Source organism: Sylvia atricapilla, chromosome 11 (genome assembly GCF_009819655.1).
Source record: "Sylvia atricapilla isolate bSylAtr1 chromosome 11, bSylAtr1.pri, whole genome shotgun sequence".
NCBI classification, from domain to species: Eukaryota; Metazoa; Chordata; class Aves; order Passeriformes; family Sylviidae; genus Sylvia; species Sylvia atricapilla.
The window spans coordinates 10135152-10156726 of NC_089150.1; the positions used below are offsets into that span (position 1 = coordinate 10135152).

The 21575-nt window shown below is 42.1% G+C and overlaps 1 protein-coding gene across 12 annotated transcripts in view; it reads right to left on the bottom strand.

Moving 5' to 3' along the window:
- The window catches only part of SLC6A6 (solute carrier family 6 member 6), a 57536-nt gene that overhangs the window by 14790 nt on the left and 21171 nt on the right, over positions 1-21575 (bottom strand). For 11 of the 12 annotated variants that reach the window (XM_066326638.1, XM_066326640.1, XM_066326644.1 and 8 more), the window contains 7 exons: positions 18457-18696; positions 17733-17867; positions 15633-15867; positions 9661-9793; positions 6241-6375; positions 4218-4321; positions 3980-4104 (listed from right to left, as the gene is read on the bottom strand). In XM_066326638.1, the coding sequence (XP_066182735.1) occupies positions 3980-4104; positions 4218-4321; positions 6241-6375; positions 9661-9793; positions 15633-15867; positions 17733-17867; positions 18457-18696 (1107 nt within the window). Of the gene's footprint in view, positions 1-3979; positions 4105-4217; positions 4322-6240; positions 6376-9660; positions 9794-15632; positions 15868-17732; positions 17868-18456; positions 18697-20003; positions 20023-21575 lie in introns of those variants that run through there. The other variant, XM_066326641.1, reaches the window with a different exon arrangement.

Sequence of the window (21575 nt, forward strand, 5' to 3'; positions counted from 1 at the left end):
GGCTGGGGTGTAAAATCACTCTGTGTAAAATTGCTTCCCCATGCTGTTACACCATCTGCCCCTATCCAGACCAGCCTACACGGACCTGCCACGATGACACTGACCATGACCATCATCACTAAGTGCAGGACAGGCTGCAAGTGTGGGAGTTCCAGCGGGGCTGAGTGCCCAGGTTCTCTGCCCTGGAACCCAGAGTGTGGAGTGCTCCTGCCTAGGCAGCCCTGCCCTGTGACCAGGGGTCACCTCCCTCGTACCCACACACGGAGCACACAGTGCTCGTCTCCAGAGGCTCCCTCACCTGGAGCCAGGTGCTATCAGCTGTCCTTTGTGAAAGCTTTTGTGGGGAGAGGAAGAGCCTTCCACCAGTGGGAGACAGGAACACTGGCAACTGGGCATTAATGGCAGGCTCTCAGAAGCAATGAAGAAATTTAGTGAGGCTGACAAAAAATTCTGAGGGTGGATTACAGCCCAGAGTGAAACCAGGAATGCCCGGCTCATCTGCTTGTTTACTTTGAGGAGCCTTCAAAGTGACAGTTTTCAAGTGGATTCATGTAATTTTCAATGGGAAAAGGCATTTTTTTCAAGATGCTGCAGTGTGGGGCCAAAAATTCTTATCTCTGATCTGTACAGAAAAATCTCTAACACTGCTCTTCCTACCTCCCACTTTTCCTTTCCAACAAGAAAGATGGAAAAAGAAGCAAGAGAAAAAGGTAAAATGAGATGATTTTTTTTCAAACTAAAGAAAACTTTAAGTCACTGGAAGTATTTGAACATAAATAAATACAAATTAGCCAACAATCAGACAACTAATTTTATTTTAAATGAAACACAACTAAGATTTTATAAGATAGAAGATACCAAAGAATTGATGAATGTCTCAAATTTTTGGGGGGCTTTGCTTTTTTTTCCCCTTTAATTCAGTGGATACAGTAGATCCTCTCTGAGGCAGAGCTGCTAACAGATGGCATCTGCAGCTGATCTGTGCAATTGATGAGACAGATGTAAAACTGCTCTCCTCAAAATTTGCTGCAATTCTGTAAGCTTTGGCCAGTGAAACTGTTCTTGCACTGTGATACCAACTAATACCAAGTGCCCTCAGCCCTGAGCTAATTTTGATTTTCCTTTGAAACTAAGTGTTGAAATATAAAAAGAAAAATCCATGTGAAAGAAAATGTTCCTGGCAAGCCCTCAACCGAAACATAAATAATCTAAAAACTGTATTTAATTTGAAACCCAGTTGTTTTGAAGGGTGTTTTGCAAAAGTGAAGCACTTGTGGCTGCTATTAAAAGCCAGTGAGGACTGCCATGATCCCAGCCCACGCACTGGCTGATTGCCATGGGGTGCTGTGGCATGGCTGGAGAGCTGCAGAGGCAGAGACCAGGCAGGCACCAGGAAACCCAAGGCACTATTGTCAGACATACTTAATCGGAATTTGTTTGCAAATGGAATTAAAAAAAATATATTTAAAAGAGCAACTGGTGTAACAGTGCTACAAATTGCACGTGTGGTAAAGTATTTTTTCCAGCCAAACAGAGGTCACATGGATTAGAGAGGACTCACTATGGTTTTGTTGAGCCCCCACTGCTTTCCTCTCTATCTTTAAAAGAATTTCTGAGAAGAAAAAAAAAAAAGCCGTTTATTTAAAATCTGTTTTGACTGAGGAGTCAGAGAAGTCTGAGTTAACTGTTGAGTAAATCTGCTAAAGCCAGTGAAGGCCAGCAGTGACCAGTGCTTCCAGCAGGAGCCAGCCCGGGCTGACAAGTGTGTCCCAGCCACACGGCACAAACGCTGAATTTGGCACTGGGAAAAAATGTGGCCATGAGATTCTGCTGTCAGCAAATTTGTTGATGTTCCCGTGGCTTTCAGGAGGGTAAACAAATGGTGTCATGGATAGGGCAGGAGGAATTTAACTCGCTGGGCAGAGATGGGGTCTGAGCCCTGTGGACAACATCTTCTGCCAAGTGCTGCAGCCAAGTGGCAACACCTCTGCTGGCTTTGTCCTGACCCAGGGGAGCAGTTCTGACCTTGCATCAAAAGAAACCAAAAAAGGCAAGGCCAGAAAAGAGAGGCTCAAGCACCTGCTGAAACCCTCTGTACTTCTCCCAGAGCCTCATGCAGGTTCTGGGACACTGATCCCAGGGGGACCAAGTGTCTTCAGTAACTCGGCACTTATCTCCCTGAGAAAGGCAGCAAGAAAACTCATGGGAAGTGTTTTGGATACTTTTGGATAATTTCAGTAGTGTTTACTGTCATGTAAAAATGTCCCCTAGCCAAAGACCAGCAGTGATGGGCACCCACTGCATGGTGAGACAGTTGCAATCTCTGGCCATTGGTGACATGGATATAAATGAACGAGGAGACAACAAAATACGCAAAAAAAAAAAATCAAAAGCCAAGTTCAGAAGCTAGTACATGCTTTGCTGTCCCTATAATAAGCTATTAAACCCCTCCTTTTAAAAATGTTTTCTGAGGTGATGGAAAAAGGCTATTTAAACACTGAGTTAATTTGTGTTTAAAGATTACTTAACAATCCAGCATTACTATAGAATTGTTTAACTCGAGAAATGTCAAGTGACAGGAATGTAGCTGCCTCTATCAGAGATATAATATTAAAAAATAGGATAAATATTGACCAGATAAAAACCTAATGTACAAATACTTAAAAATACTACTCTTGGAACTGATCCACCTACATATAAATAAAAAAAATAGGGCTATTTATGATTCATTCAATAGGATTATTCCCTTGCTTCCTGTTTCCAAACAAAGCAATCAACCTCTGATCAAAATAAGCACTATGGCCAAGATTGTTACTAATTGTACTTGCAAGAGCTATGCCAATTGCAGCCACCCAAGAATCCAGCGGTGCCATCAATGTCATTAGTTTGTCATTAGCCCTTGTGAAGTGAGACGTTTTTCTTAAAGACTTTACTCCCAGAGCCATGTGATTAGAAGATATATTGACTTTTTTCATTTTAATAGCATGTTTGCGGAAGAAAGCTTTCAAATACTATGCAGGTGAATTAAAAGGGCTCAAAAAATTAGAAGGAAATATCAAAAGTGCACTCAGGTGACACTGTTATTACTAGAATCTGATTAGCTTTAAGCCTCATGGTTGTCAAGGCCTGATTCATTATTTTTCCATGGTAATTCCCAACTAATCTGTCTGTTCTATGTGAAAACACGCGGTTACACCTGCCCTCATGGACTAGAAATGCACAGAGGAAAAATGTAATCTGTTTTGTTTGAGATACAGTCACAAGCTATGAGGATTGAGCTTCTACCTCTGCATGTGCATAGCTGGATGTTAACGGGAAACTTCTGAAATAAGGGAGGAATCTAAGTGTACATTAGGTTCCAAAATGGACTTTGACAGTTCTGTCAACCTCACACTGAAGCTACAGGGCACAATTGCAGGATTGCAACACCTAGAGTTCCTGAAGGTGAAACGGTCCACAAAATCCTGGAGATGGAGTTCTCCAACTTCTCTTGCCTTTCAGTGAGATTTGGGAATGTATGTATGTGTGTCCCTTCAAAAGGCCAAGGCACTAATCCTGTTCTAGTTCTGTGAGCAAGCAACACTAAGCTATGAAAAATACATAAACACTGGCAATTTGCATTTGAATGAAAATAAAGGTAGTCTGAAAAGAAGGATGGAATAAATTCTTGAATCAATGACATTCTGGACCCTGGATAATGGTGTAGTTATCTTAGCTCTAATCTCAACTCAAATTGATTATCACACTCTAGGAAATGTGTTTGCTGTCCTGTTAATCAAGACAGAGTAGACAGTACAACCCCAGCTAACCCTCACTGCTCTAGATTAATGCCCAAATCAACAACATGCTTATTTTTTCTGGCAATTATGGGAAATCTTGTTCTGTTTTATCACTTAGATGTTAGCTGATTGCGTCTGCAGAACTTTGCTCACACGCTGGGCGGCAGTGCCCACCACCACTGCCACCAACACCATCGTACCTGACTCTGCCACATCAGCAATGTTCACCCCTTGCTCTTGTGCCATGAAGCCCAGGACGGAAAAAATTGCGAAGCCAGACACAAAACTGGTACCACTGTTCAGGCATCCCAGCAGCAAACAGTCCCTAAGTCACACATATGTCATGGAGCAAGTTAATTAAAAAAAAATTAACCCATTGTCCCTACTTTATTTACATCATTTAGCTAAAACACTAAACCCCCTTGGATGGAAACTTGCCTATAGCAGTTGTATTTGTACTTGTTGTAGCTCCCCAGGGAAGTCATTGCTCCTAAGCAGATTGCATATGAGAAGAAGATTTGTGTCCCTGCATCTATCCAGACCTAAAGGGAAAGATAGAAATACTGTTATTACCAGCATGGTTTCATTGCAAGGATCAACACAAACACACAGTTCAAATTAAGCAAAATCAACAAAATAATTGTTTCCATTGAAAGTGAGAGCTAAAGGACCAGGGAGACAGAGAAAGAGAGCAACACATTTGCAAGTTTGGCTTTCACAAGGAAAAGAAAATTGTTAGCATCAGAACCCAGAAGAACATAATCTCTACAACAGTTTCTGTTTCCCCTCCCCAGAGATGCTCAGTATTTCTAGTTTCTTAAGTCATTCAGCTGATCCCTCCTGTTGGCGCAACAATAAACGTGTTTCAGTGCAATAGGAAATGCAGAAGTATTTATAACACTGCTCATTTCTCTTGTAACTCATTTCAGTTAGAGTCAGCCAATAGATTCCTTAAACTGAGGATGTGAAAAGCTTGAGAAACAGGTTTGTGTATTTGGTTTGTTTATTTTTCTAGCTTTCTGGTTGTTTTTGTACCTGTTCAAATGCGAGATAAAAAGTCATAGAGATGAGGGGAAAAGAAGCAAAATACAATGCACTTTATAAGATACATATCTGATCTTGGTCTCATGATTCTTTGTCCTGATTACATTAAAAGAAACCACATACAGAGTGAAATAACCATACACTATGAACTTTTTGGCTAGTAAATACATAGCAAGCTATCAAAACACATCCTCTGAATCCCATCTGTTCTCTTCTTTCTGCAAATTCAAGTCTGCTAACACCAGTGGAAACCACCAAGGAGTTTGAGTGAGTGAGAATGTAGACTGAGGACCATTACCTCCTCCCTCCCACCATCACTTCCCAGCACCTTGCTGACTACTGTCTCCTCAGAGTGATGCTTTTGCTAGACCGTGGGTGGGAGCTGGCCAGCTCACATGATCCTCTCCTACATTATCTGCTAACTCTGGTTAGGACTAACAGTAGATCATAAAAATGATAGGGTCCCATAAAAGAAGATTATATCATAAAATGTAACGTCTCCTGCAAAAAGGGTGTCTTGTAAAAGAGGACAAGCTTAGACATTGAACCAGATTTTCATGATATTTCTTTCAATTACTCTTTTCCTACTTTAGTTCTTTAGTGACCATTGAGTTTAATTTTAACCAAATATTCATTAGAAAGAAATAGCAAAGACAGATGTTATTTTTTATCACTCTGACCAACATTTTATTATTTTCAAAGGTTCCTTGTTTTCCTTTCTTTTTTCATGGGGTAATATTCTATTTTTTTTTTTTTTCATTTCTTACATGAACACTGTTGGCTGGAACAATGCTGATCTGCTCAAGTGTCCCATACTTGAACTCTGAGCACAGCCAGAATTTCTATCTATACAGAAAGAGTAAGCCTGGCTCCCACTAGCCAGGGCTGAGCAAACAGTAGCTCCTGTGCCTCAGAAAGCATTTTCTCCACCTTTGCATGGCTTTTCATTCTTCTATAATTCCATTCACTTTTCTCCCAATCTCCTCCTATTGAGCAGTGGGAGATAAGTGACACTGGTACTCACAGTTGTCGCTTGTTCCATCTGTGAAGCTCACATGTCTCTCCTTTGAAACTAAAGACTATCCTCATTAACAAAATGCATCTCCCTTACCTTACCAACAAGAAAGCTGAGATTGTATAACGGGACAGAGTCTACAGCCTCAGAGTCCTTTGACACAAAAAAAAATACACACGCATACACACACAAACATACACATGGAAAGATGCATTAACACATTTAACAGTGACCTTCTCAAGCAGATCTGTGGAAAATATAACCCAGCATTAAAGTTCATGCTATATTTGGACCTCTAAAGTCTGTGGAAAAAAACCTGATTGCCATTACATCAGCACTATCACCCTCCACCATCCCCCTCTGCACAGGAAATCATCCCACTCCCCACTCCTGGTTCTGTACCTGTGGGTCAGCTAACCGTGAGATATCAGGGTAGAGATAAAACTTGATGCCTTCTGCAGCTCCGGGCAGGGTCACGCCACGGATGAGTAGAACAAGGAGCATGATGAATGGGAATGTGGCAGTGATGTACACTACCTGGAAATAAGAAAGGAAAAAAGGAATGTTTAATCTCTGGCAGCCAAAGCTCCACAAGAGAACCAAGAGAGGTCTAACAGTAGATATTCAAAGCCCCCTCATACCTAAAAAGGGTCCAACCTGAGTTTCTGTGTCTACTTTTAGATTAATGGTCTTTAACACCTTATTGCCTTAGGCCTGAAGGCAATGCATGAATGCCTCCAGAGAGCCCAGTCACTGGTCACATCATTCAGACATGATTTTACACAATTCATGACTTTTGTTCAAATTCTGCCTTTGCCTTTGTCCTCCTCACATGACAAGTGCACCTCTGCCAGGGAAGTGAAAAGGTTTCCTCACTGAGGGCCCCTGAAATATTACTAGCTCATTCTTTATTGGAACTTTAAAACTTAGAAACTGCAAACTGTTTCGCAAGCTCTGCTGCTACCTCTGACCTTGGTGTGCAGCCCCACCACTGCTCCTACAGTCAGCTTCCCCAGGGACTGTATTCAGAGATGAAGGTAATTTAGTCTGTGCTCCTGTGTCTTCCTTCCCATCTCCTTGAACACATCAAGCCCTTCAGGTTGGCATCAGCCTCAACAGTGGTAATTTACAGTCCTGTAACTTCATTCTTGCCCTTGCTGCCTATTCAGCAACATCATTACTGGAAACTAAGGCTCTATTCATCCAGTTTGAAAATATGTCTTCATTATCTTTAACCTCTATTCCCACTCTCTTTGAATAACAGCCTACTTCTTCTCTTCTCGTTATCTCCTCATTCATTTGATGAAAGAGCCCTTTGCTTTCATCTCCAGCACGAGGGTTAATTGAGCTTGCATTTGCACAGTTCTATCTTTAGACCCACACTTTTTGACCTCTAACATTTTTCTTTCTTTGCTCATCAGTGTTTTCTCTCATTTTTTATATAGCTGCTGTGCTATGGTCACTACTGTCCAAGAAAGGGCATTTTTCTTGAGGTCAGATGATTCCCCCAGGTAATGACAGTTTGCTGCCATGAGTTAAAATGTATTTTTGTTTTCCAGAATTTGGTTAACTACTGCAAGGTTCCCAGGAAGCTCCATTTTTCTTCATAAGTGTGTCTTCTGAGAATAACGAGGAGAACTCAAAGCCTGCATTGCCATAATAATTTACAGAGCTGGGTTGATTCCATAGAATGAAAGGAAATTCTTTCATACATGCCCTTTTCAATTCTCTCTTTGAATTTTTTGTATATTTTTCACAAATAACATGTATGGCACATTAGCCTAGTTTCACCAAAACCAGGAAAAAAGGGAGATATCTGCACCTTCTTATTTTTTAAAATAAGCCAGGAGTATAAAAAAATAAAAGTTTTCTTGGAAAAAAAGCTTTGATATATTTGCAGGAGCCGAATGAACAAAAACTCACAGAGAGGTCTTTGCACTGCAGGTAGAGATTCTCTCACAATGCTGCAGGAATTTCTAAGAACAAGCACATTACCTAAAGCTTAAGCATAACTAATATTTTTCATCATGATTTCATACTTATTTGTCCAATGCTTTGCTAAAAGTTTTTAAAACTACATCTCCCCCCCACCCCCACCCTGCCCTCCAAGGAGCCATTAATGCACTGGAAAGCAGGAAAGTGCTATAAACAACCCTCTACTAAAGTAAACTAGATTTCTCAAATAATTCAAGTCCTCCATTAGAGTTTACAGTTTACTTTTGTTTGACCCCAAAGCTAATGGAGTCAACCGGAGACTGTCCAGTGGTTTTGTTGGTCTTTGGCTGCACACCCGCACGAGCTCCGACGCCGCAGAGAGCAGCGAGAGGATTCCTACCAACTGCCCTGTTTTAGACATGAGACCATCCTGCAGCATTTGCAGAGAACACAGATTTTTAGATAACTCATTTTAACAGGCCTGTTTTCAACCTTTTATCTTCATGGGGGTTGGAAATAGTACCACAGGGAGCTTGGAATGTCTCTCTGTGCTACCGGTGCCTTTACTGAGCAGACACCAGGGTTGCCAAAGGTGCTGCAGAAATGTTCACTTCCACCCTGCTGCTGCAGGAGATTTACTGAATCCACCTTTACTATAAAACTTGTACAATCTCCTCACTGAGTTACATCAGTAAGAGGGAATAGAGAAACCAACATTTTTGCCAATGCGTGCTTTAGAGGGATGGAAGCTGTTCTTTGGGGGAAAGGTGGCAGGAATCCAGGGTAAGGCACCAGCTTTTTAATGAGGCTCATTGATAAAAATCACAGAAAGCAAGTAAAGCAAGTGGTTTAGTTAACAGTGGAACTCATGAGGTCTGGCTTCCTACAAAGTTTTGTCTCCTGATAGATTCTGCAGTGCGCAGCAAGCTAAAACTGCTAAATGACGGTCTCTCTGCAGCTGAGGCACTTGGAATTTCTCCCCCTGACTTTTCTGGGGACTTATAAAAGAGGAGTTCACACTGTGGCCTTTTTCTTAGGAAGGGCACTAATGGGGTCACTTCCTTCCACCTAGTTGACAAGAAATGTGGGGAACTTAGTACCTTGAGGTCCCTCCTCTTCTGTCAGACTTATCTGAAGCCTCAAGCTACAAGTTTGAAAGCTAAGAATTACACAAACACAATGGCTTCAAAACTTACGAAAATAGGTATAAAACCACTGCTGAATCCAAGGGGGAATAGCATTCTATGCTTCACACCAAGTGACTGACCAAGACTTGCAATGGAGCAGGATGTTCAAGAGTGACGCAACTGTTATCTTTTATGGGAAAACATGACTCTGAAGAGCATGTGACAGGACCAAACCCGCAAGATAAGCAGGATCTTTGTTAGTGACAATGCTCCTGAATGAGCACCTAAGTTTATTCCTGTGTGTCTACACAGAGCTCTTCCCTAAGGGAGTGGCATTTCAGAAATGCTGTGCATCCACAACAGCCCTACCACAGATACGGGAACATCCATCCTGCTGCACTGGAATGAACTTGACTGGAGTGAGAACACAGAAACACAGTGCAAAGCACCACCCATCACAAGCCTGAGACCTTCTGCACTCATGATATCAGTGGGATATTCGTCCTCTGAGAGACAAAGTGGGGCTCAATCTGTGCTTCTATCTGCTTTTTGATGGCCTTCCAGTAATGGCTACTTGACTCACAGGCATTTTGGACATTGGTAATGACCTTCAAAAGTCAGCTGAATATGAATTCTTCTCTTACTCAATGGAAAAATACAGTTTTTCCAGGAAATGGTGAATATCTTCAAGAACAGCATTACTCAGTATTCCTAACATCTCCAACTGCAATGATTATAGAATGGGTAAAAGAGTACTTACCTTCCCAGTGGATTTGACTCCTTTCCAAATGCAGAAGAAACATATCACCCAGACAAGGAGGAGACACAGTGCTAGATCCCACTTGATGATACCAATATCTTCAATTCCTGAGGACAAGCTCAGCACGTTGCGCCTGAATATTTGAAAGGAAAAAAACAAGAGAGAGATGGAGGAGCTCAGTTGATACAGACTCTTGTTTTGATGGCTGAGAATGCACGATGGTGTGCAGGGCAGCTGATGCACTGACAGATCTCTGCTCTCAAAACACTTTCTAAGTCAGTGGCTTATGTGACCAAAGCTGTACTTTGCAACCCTACATCTCCCTTTTGTCTGTGGGACTCCTTAATTCAATATACTGCACAACATTTAAAAAAATTTAAGCTCTTTTTAGCAGCCTATGATCACCCCAATAGGAGATAAAAAAGTATTTGCTTTCTTGAAAATAGAAGACCAGCTTGCCCCAGTGAAGCTGCCAGGCAGCAGTACACACCATGTGCCCATCATGGACACTTGCAGCTGATCTCTATCCACATGTTTCTGCTCCTTTTCAGTTCACTAGCAAGTCTGGCATGAGGAGGAAAGGGAAAAAGCAGTGCAGGGAAGTGTCAGGCCATGCAGCTTTGCAGGGTGAAGGCTGGAACCATTATCTGTTCTCTCCTTGGGGCCCCCCAAACAAACACTGTCCAGGTGCTGCTGCTTGGTCTCAAGCACCCCCAACACTGGGATCTCATTTAGCTAACACCAGATTTTTTGGGAAACCTTATTCCCTTACTTAGGTTAATAAATGAAAAGTAATTCCTGAGCTGCGTTTTAAGGGACCAACATCTGACCATTAAAAGACTCTGATCCAGAGGGGAAATACTCAATAAGGCTTCTCTCTTTTCAAAATTTCCATGGCTTACCATTAAATACTTAATTTAGACTATTTTTCAAATAATTTCATGCAACATACACTGTCCTGTCACACTGTGCAGGCCTTGTCATTCTCAACACTTCATTTGTCAAATATGTAAAAGAACAAACTGTTTCTTACTGTTCACTGACCTAAAACTCCTCTGCAAACAAACCCAGTAAACTCTGAAGAGTTTCTGCAAGGTTTTTGTAATCAAGGAAAAAGTTTTTACTTCAATTACCACAGAAATGCCTTGCCTCAAGACTACAAAAGTGAATTTGCTACCTAACAATTTTTTAATAATTCTTAGCTAAATTTTACTTTCCCACAGCTATAAAAGTCAGGGACTTTTATTCACCAGAGTCATGGAGAGCAGAGCCCAGAGCAGTCTGGGTGCTGTGCTGGGTCAGGCCCATGTATGTGGCATGCACAGCTTTGTGTGGGGATCCAGTACAAGACAGACCATGGTGGTTTGGTTTCCCCCTGAAATAATGATTTTTTTTTTTTTTTTTTTTTTTTTTTTTTTTTTTTTTTTTTTTTTGCTACTACCATGGAAATAATAGTGAATGAAGTCACTGATGGAAAATCTGCAATTAGTTTTTGGAAAAAGCCCTGGATTGACCAGTTTAATAGACTCAAACCCTCGCCCATCTGTTTTTTCGTCTCTGTTTGCCAAACTCACTTGGATTACCTGTGTGACCGTGTTCTCACACCAAATGCTTTATTCTCTCTGAACGTGTGTGTATTTTGTATGGAAAAGGACTAATGGCACCAGACAGGGTAAATCTGCCCTAATCAGCACAACTATTCAATAGCTATGAGAAACCCCTCAGTAATGAATATTTGGCATAAAGTTGCAGTCCTGCTTCACCTGAGCCTAAAAGAAACAAAGGAAAAACCTGCTGTGCATATATAAACGAAGAAAATACATTTATAAGATAACAAAGTTCAGCTGCAACCTTCTGTGCCTTTTTAAAAAATAAATGGCAATTTTCCAGTCAAAGGGGAAGTTCATATTAAAAAGGCAATCTATAGAGTTGGCACTTGGGAAACTGTGAATAATTAACTGCAAATGCCTTTTGGAATAGGGAGCTTCATTAATGCATTCAGCTAAGATTTATTTGCTTTTTACTGTGGAACTAAAGCAACTGGCCATCTCTCCTAGAGTTTGCCCTAGCAACTCTTTCAAGATTTTCTGGAGGACACCCCAGTGGATACTGAGAGCCAGATATCTTGCTTTTCTATGCTTTTCTTGTTTATCCCATCTCACAAAGACTGACTTCCTCAAGGAAAACTTCCTCAGAATTACCAGGGGAGCTTCAGCATTACAATTGTTTAATGCCTTCTAGCCCTGCATATTTTTGCAGAAGCACTCGATCTGGATTTATGACCTTGTAAATTCAAGTTCAGGAAGGAGCATGAGCTAGGCTGCGTTGATAACTCTTCAATTTTGTTACATAACCCCCATGCTACTGAGATTCAGCCAAGCCCACTCAGCTACCTTCACACCACTCACACACGGAGCTGTTACTCATTCAGATTTATAGTCTGATGCTGTCATTAACTATCACTCATATATAATCAATGGGACAACAGGCTGGAGCTGAGTTTGTTGTAAACAGGAGTTCTTGACCCTTGAACACTAATATGTTCTAGTGTGTGCAATATGGAAATGTAACAGGAGCTGTAACTGGCTCTACAACATAAACAAAAATAAAATGAAGAGAGTTATGCAATCCTTGGGGGATATTCCAGCTCATTAATCAAGTGAATGCAGACAGGACCTTTCAAAACAGGAAAGGTGAAGCAGGCTTTCATGTTGGACGGACAAGAATAATTAACACTGAAGACATTATACAGAAGAATATTAAAAGGAGAATATAAAACAATTTTAAAAACTCTGAAGTTTGCTCTTAAAGGCAGAGACAGCTGCTCTAGATTTTGTTTAGTTTTTTTGTGTTGCTCCCTTTAGGATTACATGCCATTAGCATGTGATGGTCTTTCTTGGGATTTGGACGAATAAAGTCTGCTGATTACCAAATATTTATAAACACTTGGCCAGCACCAGACAATCAGAGGTTTTGTTCAACCACAATTACCCTATTGCACTTATCCCTTATGTATTAATATGTGTGTAAGCTTTTAAGGTTTTGAACTTCAAATTAAAATCTTCAGAAATAAGACCTGAAGCATGTGATACCAAGAGGTAAGTCTCCTGATATAAAGCCTGATTTTCTTAACCCCCTTTTATTGCTGCTCAAGCAAGCATGTGATTTGCACAAAACATTAATTCAAATGAACTGAAATGCCAGGCTGCAATATACATCCAGCCAGTCTGAGAAGTTCAGCATGAAGAGGTTAATGCATCTACACAGTCAATTATACCTGGGCAGCACTAGGTTTACAAAGCAGGACTGATGAGGACACTATATAAATGTCCCACAATAAAAATGGCATTGGGTTTCAGAAACCAAATACTCACAAACCTCTGAATTAAACTGAAATTAATAGTGCCACAAAGCAGATGGATATCTTCAGTTAAAGACCAATTATTTACCTGTCCTTTCAATGTCAGTAGCTGGCTGGCTGGCAGCCAGTATTGTCTATGGCAGCATGGTACCTGAAAGTTCTTAAAACTATTTTAAATTTTAGAATTGTAAAGAGTAGTAGCATGGCTGGGAAATAAAAAAAAAAAAGGATATTCAGTGCTTGCACCATGTGAAAGCTATGCTACTTTAATTACAGCAGTGCTGTGTGATCTCTGCTCTTACTTTCAGACATCAATAGTTATTTATGCAGAGACAGCAGCTGTTTTTAATACTTCTTTAAGTGTCATGACTCCTGAAGGCAGCTTGCTCTGTTAAGGGCAGTTTTGCCCATGATGAAACAGTGAATTATGGGCAGTATGTCTGTCCTAGTGGGATTACAAAGCCAAACTCCTCCTTAGCAAGACTCCAGGGAAGAGTTCAGCTTATGGTGTCTAAAACTGTTGAGGACACAAGTGGCTGCAAAGAGCAGGGAGAGCTACTCCAGAAGCATTCATTGCTGAGCAACCTTTGCTCTGACTCTGCTACAGACACAGTGAGGGCACAGCTGAGCACAGCAAAGTGTCTGAGGATAAAGGATTTGTTGTCCAGCCTCAGGCTCCTCCAGCCTGACTCCATCTATAGGAGGATTTGGCTCAGCTTGCAGAGGAGTCTTCTGACTTGGTCTCCCTTAGAGGGATGTTAACTAAAAGCTCCATCCCTAAAGTGCTCCCATGGGGACACCATGCCCCTTACCCATGGCTTCCTTGCCATAACACTCTTTGTCACACACCTGCTGTGTTGTTACCCACAGAGAGCTCTGCTGTTCCCCAATGTGCTGGAGCCCTCACGCTTTTACAATCCCAGCCCTTTTCTTTTCTGTTGCAGTGTCTTCAGTCTCCCAAAGTGAACATGCTGCCTGGAGCCCCCAGGGAGAGAATTGGCCCACAAATCTGTGCAGTGCAGGAGTAGGAGCTTCCAGAGCAGCAGGACAAGCCTGTGGCCACATCAGGAGCTGCCAAGCTCACAGCTGTCCCAGGTACAAGAGGACTGTCAGCAAAATTACTGCACAGAAGCAGTGATGAACAGTGATTTGGGAGTCTGGGGAAGCAACTATTTCAGGGGCAGCACTGTGGACCTCTGCTTCCTTAGGAGGCCTTGAGAAGACTTTAGAACACACAACCAAACCAGCCACTCATTTTAATTCAAGGCCTTCAGTCCCAAGTCATTGCAGGAGAGTCCAAAAGAGTGAGAGCTGCTTCCTCTTCTACTGCAACTTGCCTCTCAGTTCCCCCCAGATATCCAAAGGTACCATTTAACAATAGTTTTCCAACTTCCTCCATATTTACCAGGGAGGAAGTCACCTGAGGAAGCAGCTGCCCTCAATATGGAAAAGCAGAGCTTGCGGTGAAAATGCTGCTCTCAGAGCCTGCACCCTGTCTCTCTCACAGCAGCCACCAGAGCCTTTTGTCAAACTACCAATCCAAGACTCAATCTGTCCCTTTATATTTTGGCTCTCGTGTTACAAATTTTAGCACAGTTCCTAAGACTATTTTTTTTCTAAACCTAATGCATGCCAAACATCTTCAGCATGAATACGATTCCTGCTGGGACTTTGGCTGATTCTTATTTTTAAAAACAGAGAAGTAGGTACAAGTTGATCAGAGATGAAACTGCACTTTAAACAGGCTGAAAAAGCAAGCTGGAACAGAAACTGATTCTACCCATAAGTGACTATCTGAGCAAGCAAGCATGCAAAGAAATTATTAATTAACTATTTGAAGATACTTTGGATTTAAATTTCCCTACAGGTGTCTTCCTCTGCTGCTGTTTTGACACTTACATAAACACACAGAGTTTTGAGGTCATGCCTGTTCAGAGATCATGTTATGCAATATGATTTAAAACTTGAAAAATAACAGAGAAATGAGAATAAGAAGCTTATGACTGATGGAATTCAGGCATCTGGCAAAACAGTCTCCTCAGAGACTGCAGAGAAATACGTTGTAACAGAGATGACCTGAGAAACCTAGAACACAGGACAGTGCTCGCTACCTCTATCAGATTTATTACTGAGGTAATAGCCTTACATTGTTGTCAGACTGAAGAGAGATGTGTTACAGCTTCACAAAGTGTATTGCAAATGCTAACAGCTGGGGAAGAGGCAACCACAAAGGTGATGCTTTGTCACTGTTACCACTGTAAATCCCTGCTATCAGGGCATCTGCAGTGACTTGTTTGTGTTCTCCTGTTGCACTCAGAGAATCCAGCCAAGAAGGAAACAAGCTTTCTTCTGAAGAAGCAGCTGTACTGGGCTTTTAAAGCTCCTGTATGGTCTAGGATAAATACACCTACACATCTATCACCTGCCTCCACCACGCCCAGACTCACCAGTCTGTCTCAAGATAGGTGAGAACCAGTAGCAAACACTGATCAAAAAACTGACACCCAGAGCAATTTTCTTTTCCTGTCTCACACTCCCCACCGTGCTTCCATAAAATCTCAGGACTGCCACCAAAACCTTCCTGAAGTCGCCATGAAGAGGGGATACTTACTCCCAAAACTCTGTGACAGGAGAGGTGAAGTTAGTGGCATTCAGCGATATCCAAAGCGTTTTGTTCTTCCTGAGAGTGTCTTCCACACAGGTCGGTGTGTTCCACTTCTGGTGGCAGTGTGCCCATGGCAGGACGCTCTGGAACGACTGGAACAGGTAGTAGAGTCCCCAGGCCAGGATCACGATGTAGTACACGTTCAGAAGGGACACAATCACTATGGAAGCATAACCAATTCCTGGAAAGAAGGGCAGAGAAAAGAAAAGTGTGCAGATGTGACAGCTGCTGCACCTTGTGATCTCCTGGGGCTGGTGCCATTTCCACTGCGTTGTGGGCTTCTATCCTGCCCTACCCTACTGCTGATGGGAACTCAGCTCAACCACACAAAAGGACAGACCTGCTTCAGACCTGCTACCAGCCCTGGCACTCAGGGCTGAATTTCTGGCTATGGTTTTCTGACACTGAGGTTAGGACTGCAGAAATCTACCCAATTTAACACTAACCCAGCTATTTTAATTTTTAGTAGAGGGAAGTCAAGGAATCAGGCTTTGCTTGTTTGCTGCAGCATCTCACTCCTTAGGTATCTTATGTGGGCAACCTTATTCCTGCCACACTGTCCCCCAACTCTCCTGGCAGCAGCTCAGCTGGACAGCACCTGGCTGGGCTCAGCCTATGTGGGAAAAGAAAAAGATTTCTTGAATGAGCTAAAAAGGAATCAATGTGAAAGTGGTTGTTTCTGCCTCAATTTCACTTGTGCAAAGGAAGCATGGTATTTGTGGCTCTTACGGTTACCTGGATCAATCTCTGCTTACACAGTTTGCCAGTTATGAACCACAGGCAAAATAAAAATACTTCCTTTGAAAATTTAGAGCTGTCTCTTACAACAAACTATGAGGCTCCCTTTAACATCACTCTGATGGATATTCCAGCACTTGGGATACCTGCATCATGTTTTACAGTTTAAAACCTTGTTGCAGCAGGAGTCTTTATCACCAAAGATTATTTTCATGTCAGATGGAAACAAGCAAAGTAAGTGCGATTTATTCTGTACATCTGCATTTCTTTCAGCATATGCAGCTAGTCACATTTGCTACACTTTCTCTTTATGGATGCTGGGGAGATTGCTATTTAAACAAGGAACATTCCTTCTTTCTCCTCCTCCTCCTCCTCCTCAAAAAAAAAAAAAAAGTTTTCACAAAAGTGGGAGGAGGAGGAAGAAAATTAAGCTAAAGCAGCACAATTACATCAGCTTCAGCAGCATTTTGAGTAGTAAGTGGGAGGGTGAGCCTCAGAGAAAACCCCCACTTCTGCTTGGGGTGACATCAGGAGAGAGAGATGCCTAGAACAGCAACAGTGGCAGAGCTAGAGACATGCCAGTGTGAAGCGCCCACTCTTTCCAAATGGGATTTGAGCAGGGCCACATGTTTAGTGTAGTTATTTCAAATGACTCTGCTTGTGCTGTCCGGCTGTAAAGGGCAATCTACACACAAGACAGGCATCCTCTGTCATTTTTCTAACCTATCTTTCATTTTTTCTTCTAGTTACCTTCCAGAGCAGCCTTCATACTGTTCCTGGGAGCACTGAGCAGGCAAAGGCCCTTCAATAATGTCAGACTAACCTTTGCCAGGACCTGCTCAGTTATGACCAAAGCCCTGTTCCTGAATCCCACCAAAAAATGCTGTCCAGGCTTTGACTGTATTAGTAGCAGATAAATGATGCCAATGATAAGCTTGCACATGGAGAAGGATTTTGATTTCCAGACCAAAATAGCATTTAAAAGATGATTTCATTAATGCCATCTAACCTTTCAAGACAACACTTTCTCTGATATCAGTAAACAAAACGTGCAATTGCCTTAAAAGGCATAATATGCAATTTCCTTCTGCGTTATTGGCAGTTTTGCCAGTTAACAAGCTGATAGCATCAAAATCAATACCTTACTTTGTCCTTCAGACTCTCTGACTTTTAGCTTTCCAGGAACCAATATCATACCTCTAATTACTATGGCAAATAGCTGAGTTAATGGACATGGGGGGAATGGTGCTGCTACATATGGTTTACAAAGGGGCCTTTAAGCTGTAAAGCACAACAAGATGTACTAACCAGTGAAAATAGGGCAGATCTTTTCCCAGCATGTAATTCCACCTTCAGAGGTATACTGTCCTAGCACCACCTCCAGGAAAAACACGGGAAGACCTCCCCCGAACAGGAAAATGAAATAAGGTATAAGAAATGCACCTGTTGAGAAAATACAATAGTACATAATGAGATGAAATGAATGAACTTCAAGGTCATCAAAAAAGTGGCAACAGGCACATATAAACAAAGATGTTTGATACTTTAATATCACTATGCAATAATCTTATTCTGGGGTATTTTTTCTCATTTTTTCTGCAAAAAGGATGAGTATAGGCAGGAAAGGGCATTTTTTTACCTCTTTAAAGTGAACATCTCCAATAACAATGGCAGATTGTTAGGCACACAATACTTTCATATGGCTCAGACTGCTCTTATTCTGAAATCCCCTGGTTTAAAATCCTACTGGTCTATATTAACAGCATATCTTTTGGATAAAACTCAGACTCAGTTATAGCAGAAGTAAAAGAGCAGGAACAGTTCAGTAGCACAACATTTCAAATTGCTGGACTTTTTTCCCTAATAAAGTTTTAATAGAAAACTTCAGCAATGAAGCAATCTCTCCTGAAGACTGGTGAGGGAGGCAGAAAACAGATGCATGAGCAGTCCTCTTAAAAACTGGGTGAAGGCTCTGAAAACCAGTGAGCGCAGGGCAGAGGGGCTGATTCCTGAGCACGGAATAAGAACTCACCTCCGCCGTTTTTGTAGCAGAGATACGGGAACCGCCAGACGTTGCCTAAACCAATGAATCCACCTGCCACGGACAGCAGGAAGTCGATCTTGCTCGCCCACTTCTCCCGCTGCGGTGGCTTTCCCTCGGCCTCATCCTCAGGCCGTGTCCCCGGGCTCTTGCCAGGGGAAGGTTTGAGGATGTCCTTGTGGAAGTCTTTCAAGCACTGAAGCTTTTCCTTCGTTGCCATATTTCTGCTTTCTACACACACACACACAAAAAAAGAGAACAAAAAAAGAGGGATATGTTAAAGTGTCTTTTCCAGCTGGGCTCTCTAACACTGCAAGAACTGTTCAGTCAAACCCATTCCATACAAAATAGTGCTGTTTATGAAGCTGAGATAAGAAAATACATCTGATGACTTCACTGACCACGAGAGACAAAGTCCCCATGACTGTCTGGTCACCTGTCCACAGCCAGAGCAGTGCAGAGCACTGTGAAGCCCTGGCACTGCTCGCTGCTGACCTGCTGCCTGCAGGGAAGGGGTGCCCCAGGAGCACTCCTCGTGCTGGCTCCTGCACGTGGTGCTCCTGGGCAAGTGTCTAATGCTGCTTCCATACCCAAAATAAAGCACAAATCACTGCGTCTAGTTCTTTCTAAATGTGGAATACAGAATAGTAAATATCACCTTTCTAGATAAACCGCATTCTTCCACTTCCCAATAACCTGAGCGATCCTGTATTATTTATTGCCTGCAATTTCCATTCCCTGAAGTACTACAAACCTTTCAGAAAACTATACATTCATAAAAACTGCAATGGAAAGTCATTTGTTCTAATCAGCCTGCAGGAACTGAAGGCATCTTTTCAGTTTATTCCATTTTCATAACTGCACTGTTTTCCCTTGACACCAATAAAGGGACAAAAAGAAGCCTTTATATTCAATTATTGTGAAATGCACACCTATGCAATGGAACAGTTTGCTGAGAATGATAGCTCTTTAGTTAATTAAAAAGTCAGTGGCATGAGTAATATTAAATCATAGCTGATTTATTATTTATAATTTATATATATATAAAACTTATTATCAAAATCACAGACTTTCAAAAATAATAACAGAAAGAATTTTTCTAACAAGTGCCTTTTTACCCAAGATTTTCTAATGAAAACAATTCAGGAGTAACTCGTAGCTTTCATGTTAACTGAGACCTCAGGCATATGCAGCCAATTCATTCCCCACATAACTCAAGTGACTTCAGCTGGATCTGACCAGTTATTTTTGCACACTGTGTTGATACTGAAATTTTTACCAGAACCAGGCAAACCAGCAAGTTCATTCCAGACCACAACCATTCGCTGCTTATACACGTCATTATGAGTGCAGCCATTAAAAAATCATGCTGCAGATTGTCCTGTTTGATAGCTGCCAGCCTCCCACGTACCTGCGTACTGGTTTTGATCTCTAACCTGACTGAGCTTGTGGCAGTGACCCGAAGATTGAGCTGACATTAGCTCTGCAGGAAGTTTTTAATCTAAACATGATTTTGAGATAGATATGCACCACTGTACCTGTAATGCTTTCCATTCACCACGCTGAGTGAACCCACGGAGAGCTAACACTGCCACAAAGCACAGCAGCTCCACACTCGCCCCACTGGCACATTGGTGGCCTTCGCAAAGCAGGCACTGTGACAGCAGCTGCCTATCAGGGAGGGACTTTAATCTCCACAGTGTTAATCATTATGACTTTCTACCGGTTTTTAAACAAGGCCACTGGTGAGTGCACGGGGTGACACGAGCACTGCAATACCTCCTGATCAACAGCAGAGAGAGCTCACAGAAGAAGAAAGCGAATCACAAGGTGATGGACCATCACCTCTGCAGGTGGATGAAGGCGGGACATATTGCACTAAAATATCTCCTGTTGGTCACTGTTAGAGACATGGTGTGAGACAAAGCAGTAATGGAATGAAAAGTTGTAGGGCCGGCTCTGTAACAGCCTTGAGGCACTTAGTTGCTTTTGGGGCCTAATTCACAGTAGCTAACTTGAGTTGTGTCATGAATGGAGATTAATAGAGGTGCCTCTAGAAGGGATTCACGGTGAGCTTAACGTCCCTGAGACATCTGCATCTCACACCAAGCCCCGAACTGGCTCCATCCTGCATAAACCCATGGAGTCCTCTCTTGAGGGAAGAAAAAAAAAAAGTGGACACAACTGCTTTTCTTCAAAGAGGTGGTTGGTTTCCTGCTCTCACTGAAACAGATACCAGGTATGGAGAAAGCTCATTTTTGCTTTCTTTTGCTATTTGTGCTGCTTGAATCCCTATCTTTCATCTTGCAGGAGCATGTCATAACCATCAGGCAACAGGCTATTCTGGGCTGAGGAATGGAGGGCATTTGGATCGTCTCATGGAAGCTGTTCTTCACAGGGGTTATTGAAACACTCATCAACAGAGGGAGAAAGCATGCAAAAGAAAGAGGCTCACACCTAGTGTTTAGGATATGCTCCTATTTTTCACACAGTTTTTTGGTGAACTGGTGGGACAGCCATAAACCTGCTTAAGAGGGCACAGAGATACATAGATTTATAGACCCCTGCAGGATTAGGTTTGAAATAGGAGCTTAACTGCTCCCCATGGAGACTGATACTGGAAATACCCCGAAACAGAACACTGGGAACACAGGATCCCCTTATGTAAAAAAACCTAAGGGGACCTGCAGCATTAGCCACCTCGAAGATTAAAAACTTCAGGATTGCAATTTTTTGCAATCTACTTTTATCTTGTGACACAGAGTTCTTTATTTTTCTGCCAGCTCTAATCCTCTTGCCTGCGGATTTACTTTGACCCAGGTGTTAGTCAGTTCTACCCAGAGTTTGAAAGGCTGACCAGTTGATTGCATTCTGTAAACCCTGACACTCCCTGGGACAAGGTGATCATCCTGTGGTTTCTCCCAATTACCTACACACAAAATATGAAATGGTGCCTTTCCAGACTCTTTCTTTGTAACTGAGTGAAACTGCATTATAAAAAGGGATTTCTAATTTGTCTCAGGATACCCGAAATGATTGGCTGTGCTTGAAAACCTAATTAGTAAGCATAAATTTTGCTTCTGCCTTAGGTGGAGTGTGATGATGGAGTG